Consider the following 15,836-nt stretch of genomic DNA (forward strand, 5'->3'; position numbering starts at 1 on the left):
CAATAAAAATAATTATAAAGTGGTATTTTCCCCCGAAGAATTACATTTTCCTCTTGATGGCACCTGACCTTAGTGCATTGTACTTGATAAAGCTGTCATCAGTAGATAGAAAGATTTAGAACTGGGCAACAATCATTGGCTATAACTTATGAAGAGGCTCCTATGCAAACCAACATTCATGTTACAGACATAAACACATGACATCACTTTTGAGTGCATTTTCCTCCATGCATAACAGAGTCTAAGTGGATGGCTTCAAAGGGCCACTGCTAGGACCAAATCTCTTCCTGAAACATGACTTAAGTTTATGGAAGACAGCAGGTCTTCAACATACAGCCATTCAAAAATAAAGGCACTTGAATTTGCCACATACTCTTTTCACTTGGAAGATTCAGTATTGGAAATAGCCAGTAGGTCATGGGAATCTGTTAGGAACTTAGTTTTACTGAAATCCTCCCACTTCCTCACCTTTGAAGAGTGGTGATTATTATGTATAAACCATCTCCCATCAACCCAATACGGTGAAAATGCCGTGAATAATCATGTTGTGTTTAAATGGGAGAATTGTCAGCCTCCACTGAGAGGGCAATGTCACTAACCAATACGGGGCTTCCAACAGAGTGGGGCCTGAGAAGGCTCTCTGTGAGTGATCATACCTCAGTGGAGTCGGTATTCATGTTTGTGGGATCAGAGTTTGGGCTATTTGTGAATTCATGCATTTCTCTGATGAGTATTTACCAAGTGGGTACTGTGTGCCAGGCACTGTGCTAGTACAGGGGAATCACATGGTAAATCGGGTAGAGATTTCCTGACCCCCAGAGAGCTGAGAATTCGGTTACAAAGACCACACGTGAACACATACATCAATAATCACAGATGGTAATAAATCTCAAGAAAAAGGGGAATGGAAGAAACCAAAGTGAAGTGATAGGGGGTGGGGGTCCTTACTTTAGATAAGATGGCCAAGCAGGGAAGAACTTTCAGAAGACATGACATTTGAGCTGAGACCTGAAGGATGAGAAGTCATGTGAAAAAAACAGAGGGAAAAGCATTTCACGCAGAGGGAACAGCAAATGCAGAGGCCTTATTGGGGAATCGATCTTGATGAAACAGAAAAGATGGGAGTGAGGGAGGTGGGCAGTGATACAAGATGAAGGGCAGAGGCAGGATGAAACATGTATGGTGTGGGAAGGTCACCGGGGCTACTCTGTCAGGACAAGGGGAGGGGCAGGCAGCAATGGACAGAGGGAGCCCAGTGAGGAAGGTGTCCGTTTTCTGAGAGCCAGGATTATGGTGGTTTGGACTTGGCTGGAGAGAAGCAATAAATCAGGGCTATAGCCTGGAAGATCAGAGATGATCCAAAGGCCAGTCACATGCTGTAATTCCTCCTTTGGCTGAAGCACACACCTCGAAGACTATAGTAAAGTGAGGAATCCAGCACGCCAACTCCCAGCCCTTCCATCACCTCGAGGCTTCTCGTTCCCTGCTCATCTGCCTGTGGAAGCTCTCTAGAAAGAACAGCGACTTGTCTCTTGGTGCAGTATGGCTTTCTGTTACATTTCACTGCACTTTCTGGGGAAGATTTTACGCACGGCTCAATAATAGTAGTCATGAATCAGGAATTCCCAAAATTCTTGGACAGAACCCCTGCAAGGACCTATTTCTGATTCCCAAACAGCTGTTGCTCCTGGTCAACATGCATCCCTAATAAAATCACGCAGTTCATGAAGTTAACTGGATGGACTCTAATTATTTTTTTTTTCCTAAGAGTTCTTGACATCTTGGGAATAAGCCCAGAAGATTATAAAACTAGGCAAAGAGAGAAGAGTTTGAGAGATTGAGCATACCAGAATTAATTGCCTTCCCTTTAATGTGCTGTATGAGGGATATTATAAATATTGCTGTAGTCACAGTTTGGCCTCCAAAGTGTAGAAAGCTTGCCTCTCCCAGGCTCCCTGCCCAGAACTTCATACCTTCCATCAGTGATTCACTTCTGCCACTTTATTTATTGCCCACTCTGCTGGCATTGCCAACTGAAGTCTGAGTAGATCATTTTTCCCCATCTTCATTTACTTAAATGACATAAAAATTAACCTTCTGTTAAAGGAAGACCTCTTGCCCATGAAATGAGGGCATACATTGATTTTTTTCCCCTTGTGCAAAACAGACGTGAAATCCCTAACGCTTGCATTTCGCAGTGTGTGTACTCCTCACCCCAATACGTTGTGCCATGTTGCCCTGCCTCTTTAGTTAAGATGGCTACGAGGCACATTTCAGAATCTTAAGAGGGACTAGCTGTTGCAAGGCTACACCGAGGGAGAAAAGTGCTGGGATACCAGAGCTCATGGTCCATGACCTGCAGCCAAATGTCTTCCATCTGTGAAGTGCTGGAAGAATTAAGCTCTATCGTTCTGCTCCTTGATGTCTCCATTTGCAGAGGGTTTTCATTTGGTTTTGTTCCTCTACTGTGCACACTTTACATCTGAGTTTGAGCAGGAGCAAGTGCTAGGGAGAGTCGGATTAGAATACCGCACATTAGCCGATGAGAACCGAAGCCGCCCCCACACACAGTTTTGTAAGGCTCGCTATGTTTATTAAGGGAGATTGGTCCCCTCAAATGGAAATCAAATCCAAATTTACAACCGGCCCTATCGTGACTTCTCATCCAAACCCACATTTTGCATGGCCATTTGTTTCTCCTTTCTTGCTTATTTTTGATTTCCCCTTAAGAAACGTGGCAAGAATCCAGCCAGACAGAAACGCAGGAAGAATGCTCGTGTTTAAAGATAAAGGGAGCTGTGGTGGCCGGGGTTCTGGGCAGTGATGGGGCACAAGCATGAGAGACCATTCCATCTTCTGGCCAGTGATGGGGCTGCAGGCGGCTGCCACGTAGCCCTTCGGAGAAAATGCTGACAGAGTCCCTTCTGTTATTTACAGCACCCCACGGGCCTTCTTTTACGATTGGAAAAGCTATATGGCTACTCTGGGGCCTGGTGTTCAACAACTCTGTGCCCGTGCAGAACCCCAAAGGGACCACCAGCAAGATCATGGTGTCCGTGTGGGCCTTCTTCGCTGTCATATTCCTGGCCAGCTACACAGCCAACCTGGCTGCTTTCATGATCCAGGAGGAATTTGTGGACCAAGTGACCGGCCTCAGTGACAAAAAGGTAAGGTCACCTTGCTTTCCTCACCGCCTGAGGGGTGGATCTTAAATGATCTCTCCTCAGAAGGGTGCGATTCGGGCTCCTATCATCCAAACCCATCAACTGACTCTAAAGCACAAAGCCAGAGGGGTTTTGTTTTTTGTTTGTTTGGTTTTTTTTTTTCTCTGAACTTAAATCGGCATATTTCTAAGAATTTTAGAAACAGAACCTTAAGCTTAGCCCTCCAGGGTCTAAAAGATTCCAGATCTCATTTGGAAGCACTGCTTCCCCAAATGGTCACTTCTCACATGTATAGGATCACGACAGGGATGCTTCCCAAGGCTCTGTGACTCATGGGAGGGCCCAGGCTGGAGTTCTCCCTTCAAGGGAGCACGTGATGGTAAAGAAGATCTACGAGCCTCGGTAAGGGAAACTTGGGAGGAAGTGGGGTGCTCTTGGCTGTAGCCACCTCCCCGTTCTCTGGCCTTGGCCGAGCCTTTCATAGACGCCATGCCTTGGATTTCTTATCCATGACATGAAAAAAAGTCGTCTCTAAGGCCTTCCTGGAGACAAGACAGCTCCTTTTTCCCTGGGTAGTCAGGCAGCCCCACCATCTGCATTCGCAACTCACCTGAAGTCTCCTCAAGAGACACCAAAGGAACAGAGAGGCTTTTCATTCACATTGGCTCCTTTTACTCAGGCACATCCCCAGCCCTCCCTCGTGGGGCTGCGCCTCCCATATCAGAAAGGTGGCAGGGGTCGCACCTGCTGTCTCCGTTCTCCGTTGGAATGTCACGAGGGGTGGGGGGTGGGCTGTGAGTGGCTATTCAGAAAGGCACACAGAGGAAGAAAAGAGGTAAACTGGGTGCATCCTTCCATTGAAATCTTAGGTTCAGCAAACAAACCCTGACTTGCTAAGCTCAGCAGTGTGGGGATTGCTGCGTGGCCAAGATTGTCCGTCTCTTGTATGTGGATAATCGTCTCTCTTTATAAAATCGCACCGGCATGTCTTGCTGACATAAGTCTACGTATATTCTTTTGGCATTCATCAACAAACTGTGCTGAATAGAAAATCAACCATGAAAGGCCCTAACCGCTTATCTGTGCCATATGCTGTGCTTGAAAGAGGTACAGAGAAAGCCTGTCATCAGGGAGATGATGAGGGGCGGGGGCTGGGTTGGCCTCTCTCTGATGGCTTCCCACTGTGGCTTAAGTAAATGCCAGTCTGCTTCCCATGGCAACAGAGCCCTGGATCATCTGGCCCACCCCCATGTGTTCCCTCCCTCTTGCTCACGAGGCCCCCCACCATGTTCCTTCGGTATCCCAAGCGTCTTTCCACCACAGTGCTCTTGCACTGGTTATGTGCTCTGCCTCGAATGTTCTTCCCCATTATCCGTGGCTGGCTCTTCCTTGACTTTCAGGCCTTAGGGAAAATATCACCTCCTGGGAGAGGCCTTCCAGCCACCATGACGAACTTCGGAGCCTGAGCTTATACTCCCATGAAACTTAAATTCTAGTAGAAAGAAACAGGCAACACGTGAGTAAACGTAAATGGGGAAGAACATTCCAGGCAGGAGCCAGTTTATAAAGGAGGTAAGACTGATGAGATTAAAGGTGATGCTTACGATAGAGTTAGCTGGCACTTCAGAGGTGCTCAGGACATACGTGTGTGTTGAGTGAGAGATGCGTGGTGTGGAGGACACCGTGGGAGCCCCGTCTGGCTCTCCCGGCATCCCCTTTCCAGCTGTGTGCCCATCCCACGTTTGCTGTCAGAGGCTCCTACCAGGGATCTTCACAGGGTGATTACCTTGGGGTACTGGAACAGTAAAGGCCTGGAGATTTGAGTGCCCCCAGTCCCTTCAGTTACCTCTAACCAAGAACTAACGAGTGTGAGAGCCCAAAACCCCAGCCGCCCCATTGCATCCAGGCGGGGCCAACCCAGGGTACGCTTTACTCTCCGGAGCTCCCCGCAGGATCAGGTGGAAGGTGAGACTCTGCTCAGAAGCTGAGACTTTGTGGTGCTTTTATAGTCACAGAATCTGGCCCCGCCCCCTCATTCCTCCCCATACATTTGGGAGAAGAGGTTGGACCAAGCATGAGAGGTGAGAGCCGTTGTGAACGTGCCTTGTAGCCTCCGGAGACCCCGCCGGCCACAAAGCACCGGTACCCGACTCCATCACACCATGGGAGCCAAAATACAGAAGCAGCTGGAGGTCCCGCAGAAGCAGTGGGGGCTCCGTCCTCGGCGAAGGGTTTTTCAAGAAAGTAGTGGGCAGCCCATTTTGCTTTTTGTTGCTATTTCCAAAGGCAAGGGGAGAAAGCAATCACTTGCCACATAGTTTTGGATTTAAATAACATGACCGCTTGTGGGAAAACTAATTAGAACCACTAATAATTTGACCTTCTCTGACTCAGAGACACCTAGTAACAGATACCACATCCTCATGGAACACAGCTCGGCTTCCAAGCTCAGAGCATTAGTGGATAGCTCTTTTAATTAAATGTTTGATACAATTAGATAAATGTCAAAATTCTTGGAGTAAATAAGCAAAATGCTCCCAGAAGATTAATAGCAGATACACCAAGAAAGTCTGCAAAAATAAAAATCTATATTGAATCAATTTATTTTTTTATTTTTTTTAAAGATTTTATTTATTTATTTGAGAGAGAGAGAATGAGAGAGAGAGAGAGAGCACGAGAGGGAAGAGGGTCAGAGGGAGAAGCAGACTCCCCACTCAGCGGGGAGCCTAATGTGGGACTCGATCTGAGGACTCCAGGATCATGACCCGAGCTGAAGGCAGTTGCTCAACCAACTGAGCCACCCAGGCACCCGAATCAATTTATTTTACTACTGTACACAGTGGGCTTTTTTTTTTTTTTTAATCACGATTACCTGTGTAACAACTCAGGTTCAGGATGCTTTTAAAGAATTTTGCAGTCTTAGTGCTTGCTGAGAAAAGCACCTTTGAAGCCCACAGTGTGCTCAGATGAGCTCAGCCTTCAATTATAAATAGGCAAATTCATGGGTAGATGTTCCCCTAGGAATGACTACAGGAAAGTTGAAACGTTGGTGGGAAACCTTTCCAACATGTTGGCAATCACGAGGGTAGCGGAGCTCCGTCCCTGGGAAGCAGGTTAATGTAGTGAGAAGAACAATGTCATCTTCGGGGTCAGATGAACCTGTGTTCAGATCTTGACCTTGCCATAAAATGGTCGTGCGGCCTTCGATATGTCAGTATCCCCAAAGCTTAATTTCCTAATAAGAGTGGGGGCAGGTATTAATGCCTTTCTGGCAAGGTTGATATGAGGCTTAGAAGTAATCCCCACATGGTGCCTGGCACATGGTAGATAATCCTATTATAAGAGCTGCTCCCTCCTTCCACCCTCCTCCCTCCCCGCCTCCACTGCCCTTTCCCCTCCTCTTCATCACCCTCCTGCTCCTTCATGATCAGCATCACTGCCTGATGAGCCCGTTCCTCACCTCTAGGGTCTCAAGTGCCACTGCACTGGTTGGCCTTTTGTGATAACGGGGGGAATTTGGGAACTTTCCTTGGTAGAGGAGCCCAGGAACGTGTCGCCGTGGAGTTGTGCTATCTCTGAGCCCTTCGCTCATACTGCTGGGTGGTCACTGGCTGAGCAGAGGCCTCTGAGCCTCCCCTCCCTCCTAAGGGCCACAGTTGTTTGATGCTGACCCCCCAGAAGCTTGCAGCCCACCAGCAGCAGGAGAAGACTGTACCTGAGGTACGGGGTTCCCAGGTGCCAATGTCCCTTATTTATAGCCACGGAAGACAGATATTTTTAATAAGTGTATGGTTTGGGTGTGTAAGAGGAATGAAGAAATGTCCTGGTCAGTTGCCATGTTTTCCCTAAACATTTTATTTCCCATATTTTGCATCTCTCCTTCCTCCATCCTGAAGGGCTTGCCTTGAGAGAGAGAAGCCCCAGGGAGTTCTCCTGCCTCCAGGCATCATGATTACATTGCTCTGTGGTCTTGCTGACCGTGGACCCCTCTGCATCACCCCTTCCTTTGCTCGAGCCCACATTTGTTTCTTTCTGTGTGCACACAGAACTCTCTGGGAGAAAGGTGCACTAGAAATCATTCTGGTAAACTACATGGAATATGTCCTCAGTGGAAGGCCCTGGGATTTAAGAGAAGAGCCATGCTTGCTCCTAACTATTTTTCACACTGTAGGTCCTGGCTTTTTAGTGAGTCATGAAAATAATTTAAGGGCTGTGACCATTAACAAAACAGAACAAAGCAGATGACGTCAGAGTATATCACATGGAGGAAGAGTGCTCTCAAGTGGAATGCGTGTGCGTGTGGACGTGAAGAAATGTCCTGGTCCATGGCCCATGTACTGAGAGTCCTGCTTTAAAAAGTGTGATCGCCTTGACTGTAACGGGAAAAGTTCTTGGATCTCAGTGCTGGGCTGAATTTTGCGTGGGGGAGGGTACAGTCAAGGCCAGAGAAGTGTGGAAATTCATCCCTGAGGCTGCTTATCCGTCTCCGTCACTGTGTAAAGCAGAGAGGTAGGGATGAAAGGAAATCTAAAGAGCTACATGGCTCCTCTGTAGCAGATGGAGAGTGAAGCGGAAGGCATTTGGTCCAGTGGGCCATGTCACACGCCTCTGGAGAGTAGAGCAGCTCTAGCGCCTAGACTTCGTCCCCAGAGTCCATGGCTGCCGTGCCCAAGAGCTGGGGCTGGTGCCACCTCCTGTCTCGGTGATGAGTTGGGGCACTGCCTGCCACAGTAAGTGCAAAGAGCATTTGCTGTTAGTGTGCATGCATGCACACACAAACACACATGCAGTCTCCCAACACAAGGCACCAGCAGGAAGATCTCACTTGGACCATGTAGGGCCACTTCCCCTTAACTACTTATTACACAGCGGCATGCCTGATGTAGGGGACATGGTTTTCAACTGGAAATTTTAATTAACGGTGAAACGAAGTGTGAGTCTGGAAGGAAGAATGATGTTTTCGGTCCAGCTGACTCGGGTAAACTGGGACACCTTCTCCAGCAGTTCTGAGCTGCATGGAAGACAGGCTGGCTTGGAAGTGTGAGACATCTCTGGATCCTGGCCCTGGTGCCGCCGTGGATTTGCTGGGTGTCCTTCCCTTCTGCAGGTCTCAAGGTCCTCTCTCTAAAAGAGGAGGGGTTGCTAGTGACGGTCTGTGAGGAACAACAGGGTTCATGAGGACAGGCATATGTCGGATTGAATTCTGGGCTGCTACTTGCAAGCAGTGGGATCCTAAATGGTCACGTAACCTCACTGAGCCTCAGTTTCTTCATTTGTAAAATGGAGCCTCTAAGATTAGCTACCTGGCAGATTCATCCTGAGGATGAAATGATCCCACATTTGTAAAGTCCTTGGCACAGTGCTGGCCCCAAGCAAGTCCTCAAAAAGTGCTGGTCATTAATTAGTTCCAGAATTTCATATCTTGTGGAAAAATGAAGCCCAGGGTACTTTTTTGCCCATGCTAATAGTAAAATAAAAAGTAATAGTAATTAATTCTGAGTGCTTACTCTGTTCCAGGCACTATTTTAATTACTTGTCAAATTTTAACAATTTTAGAACTTCCCATTGACCCTACAAGGGAAGTACTGGTATATTTTCTGCTCTAGAGACAGGAAACAAATGGAGGCAGTGTGAAGTGCCTTATCTAAGCTCCCACAGTTCGTAAATGATAGAACCTGACTTTTTAACCTCTGAACCTGAGCTCACACTTGTACCTGTTGCCCTGTGTGGACTCTAGATTTTATTTGTCTGTCTGGGACTCAGACCTAGTACTCTTGACTCCAGATCTGGTTGGGTTGCCCCAAACGCTAAAAAAGTTGGGAACAGACAATATTGGTCAATCGGGGAAGAGAAGCAGAATATGGACATCCAACCCTTTTGGAGGCTTGAGAGCCGTACAAGACATGGGCATCCCCAGGAAGCTAATGGTTAGGAAGAACTTCAGCTCAAGAAGTGTTCATGGAGCCTGCCATTATGCCTGGAATATATTAGACCCCCAATAAGTATCGAATGCATGCACGCATGAATGATTGGATGAGTGGAGAATGAGTGAATGGAAACATACAGTCATTGTAGGGAAGGAAAAGTAATTTCTCTCTACCCTTCTAGGTGCTTGGCTGAGACACCTCTGTAATAAAAGATTAACAGGAGAAAAATAAACAGAAACTTAACAGCATGGATACCTTCTGTAGACATGGGACATGCCCAGGAAAATGGAGTACCTCCCCACAATGGCCCAAGTCACCAGCTTAAACACCCCCTCCAGCTAACCACAAAAGAGATGTTGGGAGCTGGGGTGAGGAGGCCAGTGATGGGAGGTTGTCAGGAAAAGCATGGTAAACCAGGGTGAGGTTATCAAGCAGATTTAAGTTGGTGCCTTCAACACCGATAAGAGTTTCTAGAGTTTGAGTCATCTTCCTTTTCCAGGTACTGAGAGGAAGACAGCCTTCTATGTAGAACTTCCCCTTAAATGCCTCTTAGGAAAGGGTTAAATTCTCCTCTTCAGAGCTTCTCCCGTGTCTGCTGTTTCTTAAAAATAACTAGCCTAAGAGGATCCTTATGCCAAGGAGGCATATTTCGGGGTGACATGTTGGGTTTCTCTTCATCATTTCCTGGGGGAGGTGACGGCAGTTGTCAATGGGATTCAGAGGAGGGAGCAATTGGTGAGGAGAGCAGAAAATTTCACCAGAAGATAGATAAATGAGCTGAGTAAAGCAGTACCTTAATTTCAGCTCAGTTAGCGTCTCCCAAGCATGGCCGTGTGCCCACCGCGAGGCTGATCTCTCTAACGGCGCCGAAAAAGTCAATCCAACAAGTATCTCTCGCACACCCAGCCAGCCCCGTTGCTAGGCACTGAGGGACAGTGGGAACGAGACAGACGCTGTTTCTGACCGCCTAGAGCTCACAGGCTAGTGGCAGGTGTGATTAAATTAAAAAGGAAGCCGAGAAATGCATGGTTTTTCAGCTGTCCTGTGCTAAGACATGCGAATGTTGAACCCCTGACACAAGACAGAATGGTGGCTGACTTCTCCTCCTTCTCTCTCTGTCTCTGCCCTGTCTGTCTGTCTGTCTGTCTCTCTCTCTCTCTCCAGTTTCAGAGACCTCACGACTATTCCCCACCTTTCCGATTTGGCACGGTGCCTAACGGCAGTACTGAGAGAAACATTCGTAATAACTACCCCTACATGCATCAGTACATGACCAAATTCAATCAGAAGGGAGTGGAGGATGCCTTGGTCAGCTTGAAAACAGGGTAAGGATGATGGGTTGCTTTCTTTCTTTTTTTTTTTTTTTTTTTCCCTCCGCAGGCCTGCCAGCCCATAAACCTCACAGAAAATGACTCTCTTTCTGCCTTGGTGCTTATCTGCCCTCAGCCCTGTGTTTTCTGGAAAGCAGCTGCGGTTAAGATGAACCCCAGTTGAGGGCTGCTTTTGTGAATCTGATGAGCATCACGGGCTTCCTTCTGAGTTGCATTAAGGAAAAGCAAATCCAGGATGCTTTGAAATGCAGAGAACCAGAGGAGTTTCTTAAACGGATGAAAACGTGGTCCAACTCTGTGGGATTTCTTAGCCAAAGAGAAAGATCTAAAGAATTTGTTAGCTTATTTAAAGAGCTGAAAACAAGTGCTATAGATTATTCTCTGATTTTAGGTAGGAGTTTTTGGGGTGCAACTTTGTGTGAAAGCCGACAGTATCACATTGACGAAGGAGAAAGGAAACGGGGAGAGAAAAGCAATGTGAACTCATTCTCTCTAAGACTACAGCTAAGGTTCCTGTCTACCTGTTGGCGTTGCAGAGCGTAGCACGCTCGAGATAAGGAACTGTCTAGAAAATATGGCGCAGAGGCGAGGAGTTTAGGACACGACGCTGGAGTGTACCTCCCCTCCCCCGCCCCCTGCTGTTATTGTTTCTGACTTGGGGCAGATGCCTCATTGTTCTCGGCCTCACCTGTAAGATGGGACTCATCACAGGACCTTCACAATGTCGGGGATGTGCGAAATGCATTTTGGGGAGGGTTCCGTTCAAAATGATTCTGTTTCCGAATGAAGTTTTTTCACGAGGGCAGTGTTGCTTATCGAGAAGACGAATTTCCATGGGCCATGCGGGTCGTCAGAGATTCTTGAGTGGTGAGACGTGACTGTTGTAAGGTACCCTGGCACTTCATCTGCAGCCTCTTCCTCTTACCTGTTCGGCAGGCCCCCTGGGGCTGCCCCCTCATGTCTGGTGGGGCAGACAGGCCCCCTCTAAACCCTCAAGCCCCATCCCTGTATGCTCTCCAGGAGCTTTGGCTGGTAGGATTTTGTCTCCTCAGTCTCTGTGGAATCTCTTCGGTACCTCAGCAGGGGCTCAAGAAGCTGAGCCCATGACTTATCCCAGACTCATCTACACTCTTCTCATTCTGGCTCGGGGTGATCTTTAAAAACGTTTTATTCGAGCGTAACACGATTCTTTAGGCCTGTTGTTCTCACATGTAAATGAAATCACACTGGATGTTTTCTTTTCTGTCTTCTTTCAGCTCAGCAGGCCTGTGTGTGACACTGCTGTGTGTCATTCCGGGCCTTCATTCTCATGGCTGTGGGAAATTTCAGGATGGGGACATGCCCCAAAGTCATCCGTCTCTTCTCATCTTGGTGAACACGGGGTAGTGTCCCATTCAGGGCTATGGCGGGGAGGGCTTCTAGGGATATTCTCAGCCAGGTCTATCCTTGCACGAGGGAGCACGTTGCTCTCGGTATGTACCTAAAACAGGAGTCGCCAAGCTATAGGATGCGTGTATGTTGGATTTTAGTAGGGACCAGGAAATTCTGATGACTTTCTAGCTGAGCCCCAGATAGGAGTTTTGTTTGTTTCTTTCTGCTATGGTCTTTTTATCAACATATACTATCACTTGGGACAGACCGTGAATGCAAACATGGATAACAATGGTTAGAAACAGCGGGTGAAGCCTAACTCACCCCCTCTCCATCCATCTGTCACCCAGTGCACAAAATGTGTTGTTTTCTTTCTTTTCTCATTTTTTAAAAAACAATTCGAACAAAAAGGAGTTGAGAAATGGAAACAGTTCCTGGCCATAAATTGTACAAATTGTTTTCTGGAAGCCATGTAAGAATTATGACATCCATCCCAGCAAACTTGGGCAGATGGCGGGCTTGCCCTATACTCAGTCTTCCATGTGGGGGACGTTTTATGCTGTTACATTAAGCTCAGAAACTAGAGCTGGAGAGGCAGGAGTCTTTTGTAAAGCAATAACTCTGCGGGCACCTAGGTGGCTCAGTCAGTTAAGTGTCTGCCTTCAGCTCAGGTCATGATCCCAGAGTCCCAGGATTGAGTCCAGCATCGGGCTCCCTGCTCAGCGGGGAGCCTGCTTCTCCCTCTCCCTCTGATCCTCTCCCTGCTTGTGCTCTCTCTCTTTTCTTTTCCTGTTATACTTTTTTTAAATTTCATTTTATTATGTTATGTCACCATACATTACATCATTAGTTTTTGATGTAGTGATCTGTGATTCATTGTTTGTGCATAACACCCAGTGCTCCATGCAGAACGTGCCCTCTTTAATACCCATCACCAGGCTAACCCATCCCCCACCCCCCTCCCCTCTAGAACCCTCAGTTTGTTTTTCAGAGTCCATCGTCTCTCATGGTTCGTCTCCCCCTCCGATTTCCCCCCTTCATTTTTCCCTTCCTACTATCTTCTTTTTTTTTTGAACATATAATGTATTATTTGTTTCAGAGGTACAGGTCTGTATCTCTCTCTCTCTCTTAAATAAATAAAATCTTTTTAAAAAAAAAAGGAAGAAAGAAAGAAAGAATCCCCCACTCCTGTAAGGGTGAGGTTTTGGCCGTGCTCATTACAGGAGGTTCAGTTTCAGTGGAGTTGAGGTTGGGAAAAACCACTTACTGGTTTAACAAGCTGCTTGGTTAATTATTTAAATTAATTAAATTAAATTTTGAATAGAGAGCACATTTACATAATTCAAAATCAAAAAGTATTATATAAAAAGATAAACAGTGAAGAACCTTCCTCCCACACTGTTTCTCTTCTGCCTAGTACCCCCCCACAGTGGCCACATTTCCTGAGTGTCCTGTGTCCCTCCAGATCAATCAGTGCATAACTAAAAGCCTTCTGCAGTTCCTTTTTTGAAAACATTCATTTTTTTTTTCTATTGGCCTGTTGGTCTTTTTCTTACTAATTTATGTATTGGAGAAATAAGCCCTTTGTTTGTGGTATGGTTACAAATGGTGTTCCCAACTTTCTTATCTTTTGAGCGTCCAGATGGTATTTTTCCATGCTGATTTTTTTTTTTACAGTCAAATTTATCAATTTTTTTTTAAGGCTTCTTGATTCTGAGTTGTAATTCAAAAGTCCTTCTTCACTCCAAAGGCAGAAAGTTACTTTCTCACGTTTTCTTCTATTCTGGTGGCAGCTTTCATGTTTGGACTTCCTCTTGGGGGATAGCATGAGCTATGCCTCCAACCCCTTGAGTGATTATGAGAAGCAAAATGCCACCACAGAACCACCCCGAGATCTGACCAACTCCATGTGGGTCATGTCTTCTCCTCCTCCAAGACTTCTGTCAAGTGTCTACGTCACCTTGCTTCTGATCTTTTCCTTCCCTCTCACACCTTGCTTGCTTTTTACATTTTCCATCATGAAATAGGTTATTTTAAAATATGCATAGCATGAAATAATTTCACAAGAGTAAATATCATGGGGCTATATTGTTGAAGGAGTAATAATAACAAAATGAACTCCTCACGTACCCACCACCCAGTTTAAAAAATATGGTCATTCCCCTCTTTCGTCACAGCATCTCTAGAAGTTTCCATCCCTCTGGAAGGTAGAGAGACGAGCCCTACGCTATGCACCCCTGAATTGTTAAACTTGAGGACATTCCCTTTATGGGGCCCGCAGGACCGTAAAATCTAGCAAGCCCTGGCTTAGAAAACACAGAGCATCTAGCTCAGCTGCTCGGTCCTGCCTAGGTGCACACGGGTCTGTGGCATCTGCTGCTCCATGAAGACATGGGCCTATACACCAGGGTCAGTGGATGCAGAGGCTCCTTTATGGAGCCTGGAAGGGCCCAGAACACAAGTGAGGCCTTGGATTATGGTTAAGAGTCCCAGCTTGGTCTCCATCCGGGTTCTGTCATTAGCAAGCCGTGGCCTTGGGTCAGTCATATCATGTCTCTGAGTCTCAGTTTCCCATCTAAAAAGCGAAAACACTGAATTCTTTGGTCTCTAAAATGGTTCTGATATTCTCTTATTTGTGTCGAACACTTGAACACTTCATTTAGAACTTTCCAAAAATACAGAATCCAGACAAGCCATGTATATAAACACTGTCAGTTGTGCAGAAAGGATGTAGAATAACTCTTCAAAGCTGGGGGTCTCCAGGCCTGGCCCATGAGCCAACCCCACCTGAATCACATGGTTACGCATTAGATGCAAGTTCTGGGTCCAACACAGGATCTTCTCTCCAGTGCTAGAGCCTGTGAGTCTGCATTCTAACAAGCATCCTCCTGCTTCAGGGATTTTGATCCATGCTGAACGTTGAGAACTACTCTTCTAAAGGAGTTCGTTCCCTCAACACGTTTTACTGAGACAACATATAAAAAGTAGACCAATCAATATAACCATGTAGCTTATCCCTGGGATCCATAATTGCTTTAAGAGCATAAGTAGAGAGAAACTTGAAACTAAGTGCAGTTTCATTGTTTATTGAAACTGAAGATAAATAGGGAGAAACCATCCCAGAAATGATCAGGCAAATCAATGAGAAAATAAGATTTGATGTGTGAATGTCAACAGAGATAGGATTTTTCAGGAATAGGTCTCTTAGGACATGCGGGGCTCTCCTGAACCAAAGACAGACGAGTAGTTCGTGACCACAGCTTTCTAGACCAGGGTTTCTCGGAGTGTGGCCTTACTCTGAGTCAGTAGGGGGGCTAAAAAAATGTGGGTTCCGGAGCCCCACTGAGCCAACAGAACCCGAGACTCCGGGGGCCGGGGCCGGGGAATCTTCAGGTGATTCTAAGGGGCGCTGATCCCACTTTTCAGAACATCTGCTCTAGAAGAGGGAGCTGAAGCTGAAATGAGTGGAAGCAGATTTAGATTTACAAATGCTCTATCATCAGAAGCTGATGTTCTCCAAGCAGTTTTGGCAAGTGGGCAAAAATGCAAGCATAGCACTTAATGCCAGATTTAAATTAAACAGTCAACATCCCCAGGACTCCAAAGAGCCTCATGTTTCACAACACAGTGGGATGGTTTATGTTTATTTTAACTGACGTTCATGTTCGGTTATTTGTATATAAGTTTATGGGAAGTCCTAATTTCCTTCAGAAGCATCAGTCTTTAGCCCTCGGCCTCCCCGTTCCCTATCTATCTGATTTCATTTCCAGCCCAGCACTGTTGGGAAACTGGCAGGCATCTTTCGGCTTCCCTTACATTGAGTAGTCGGAGAGAAGAATTGGGAGCGAGGGTTGCCTTTTGACCCATAAGCATGTACTACAAGGCTCGCATTGTGCTCAGTGGCGTGTCTGTAAAAATAAACTGGTGGGCGGCTACAGCTACTTGCATGTGTCAGGACTGTGTTTGTGGTACAGATGGGCATTGAACCCCTATTCTAGAGCACAGAGTCTCCAAGCCAGTGGGGTCCGGGAATGCATGTTTTT

At 46.5% G+C, this 15,836-nt stretch overlaps 1 protein-coding gene across 2 annotated transcripts in view; it reads left to right on the plus strand.

Annotated features, from left to right (window-relative positions):
* The window catches only part of GRIN2A (glutamate ionotropic receptor NMDA type subunit 2A), a 375,068-nt gene that overhangs the window by 299,611 nt on the left and 59,621 nt on the right, over positions 1–15,836 (plus strand). For both annotated transcript variants that reach the window (XR_012380451.1, XM_073899525.1), the window contains exons 10-11: positions 2,938–3,167; positions 10,256–10,416. Coding sequence is in view for 1 of the 2 variants with exons in the window: in XM_073899525.1 (XP_073755626.1) it covers positions 2,938–3,167; positions 10,256–10,416 (391 nt within the window). In the remaining variant the exon portion in view is untranslated. The remainder of the gene's footprint in view (positions 1–2,937; positions 3,168–10,255; positions 10,417–15,836) is intronic.

The sequence above is a fragment of the Callorhinus ursinus genome, unplaced genomic scaffold, assembly GCF_003265705.2.
Source record: "Callorhinus ursinus isolate GAN/ISIS: 27379988/994484 unplaced genomic scaffold, GSC_fseal_2.0 scaffold13, whole genome shotgun sequence".
Classification (NCBI taxonomy): Eukaryota; Metazoa; Chordata; class Mammalia; order Carnivora; family Otariidae; genus Callorhinus; species Callorhinus ursinus.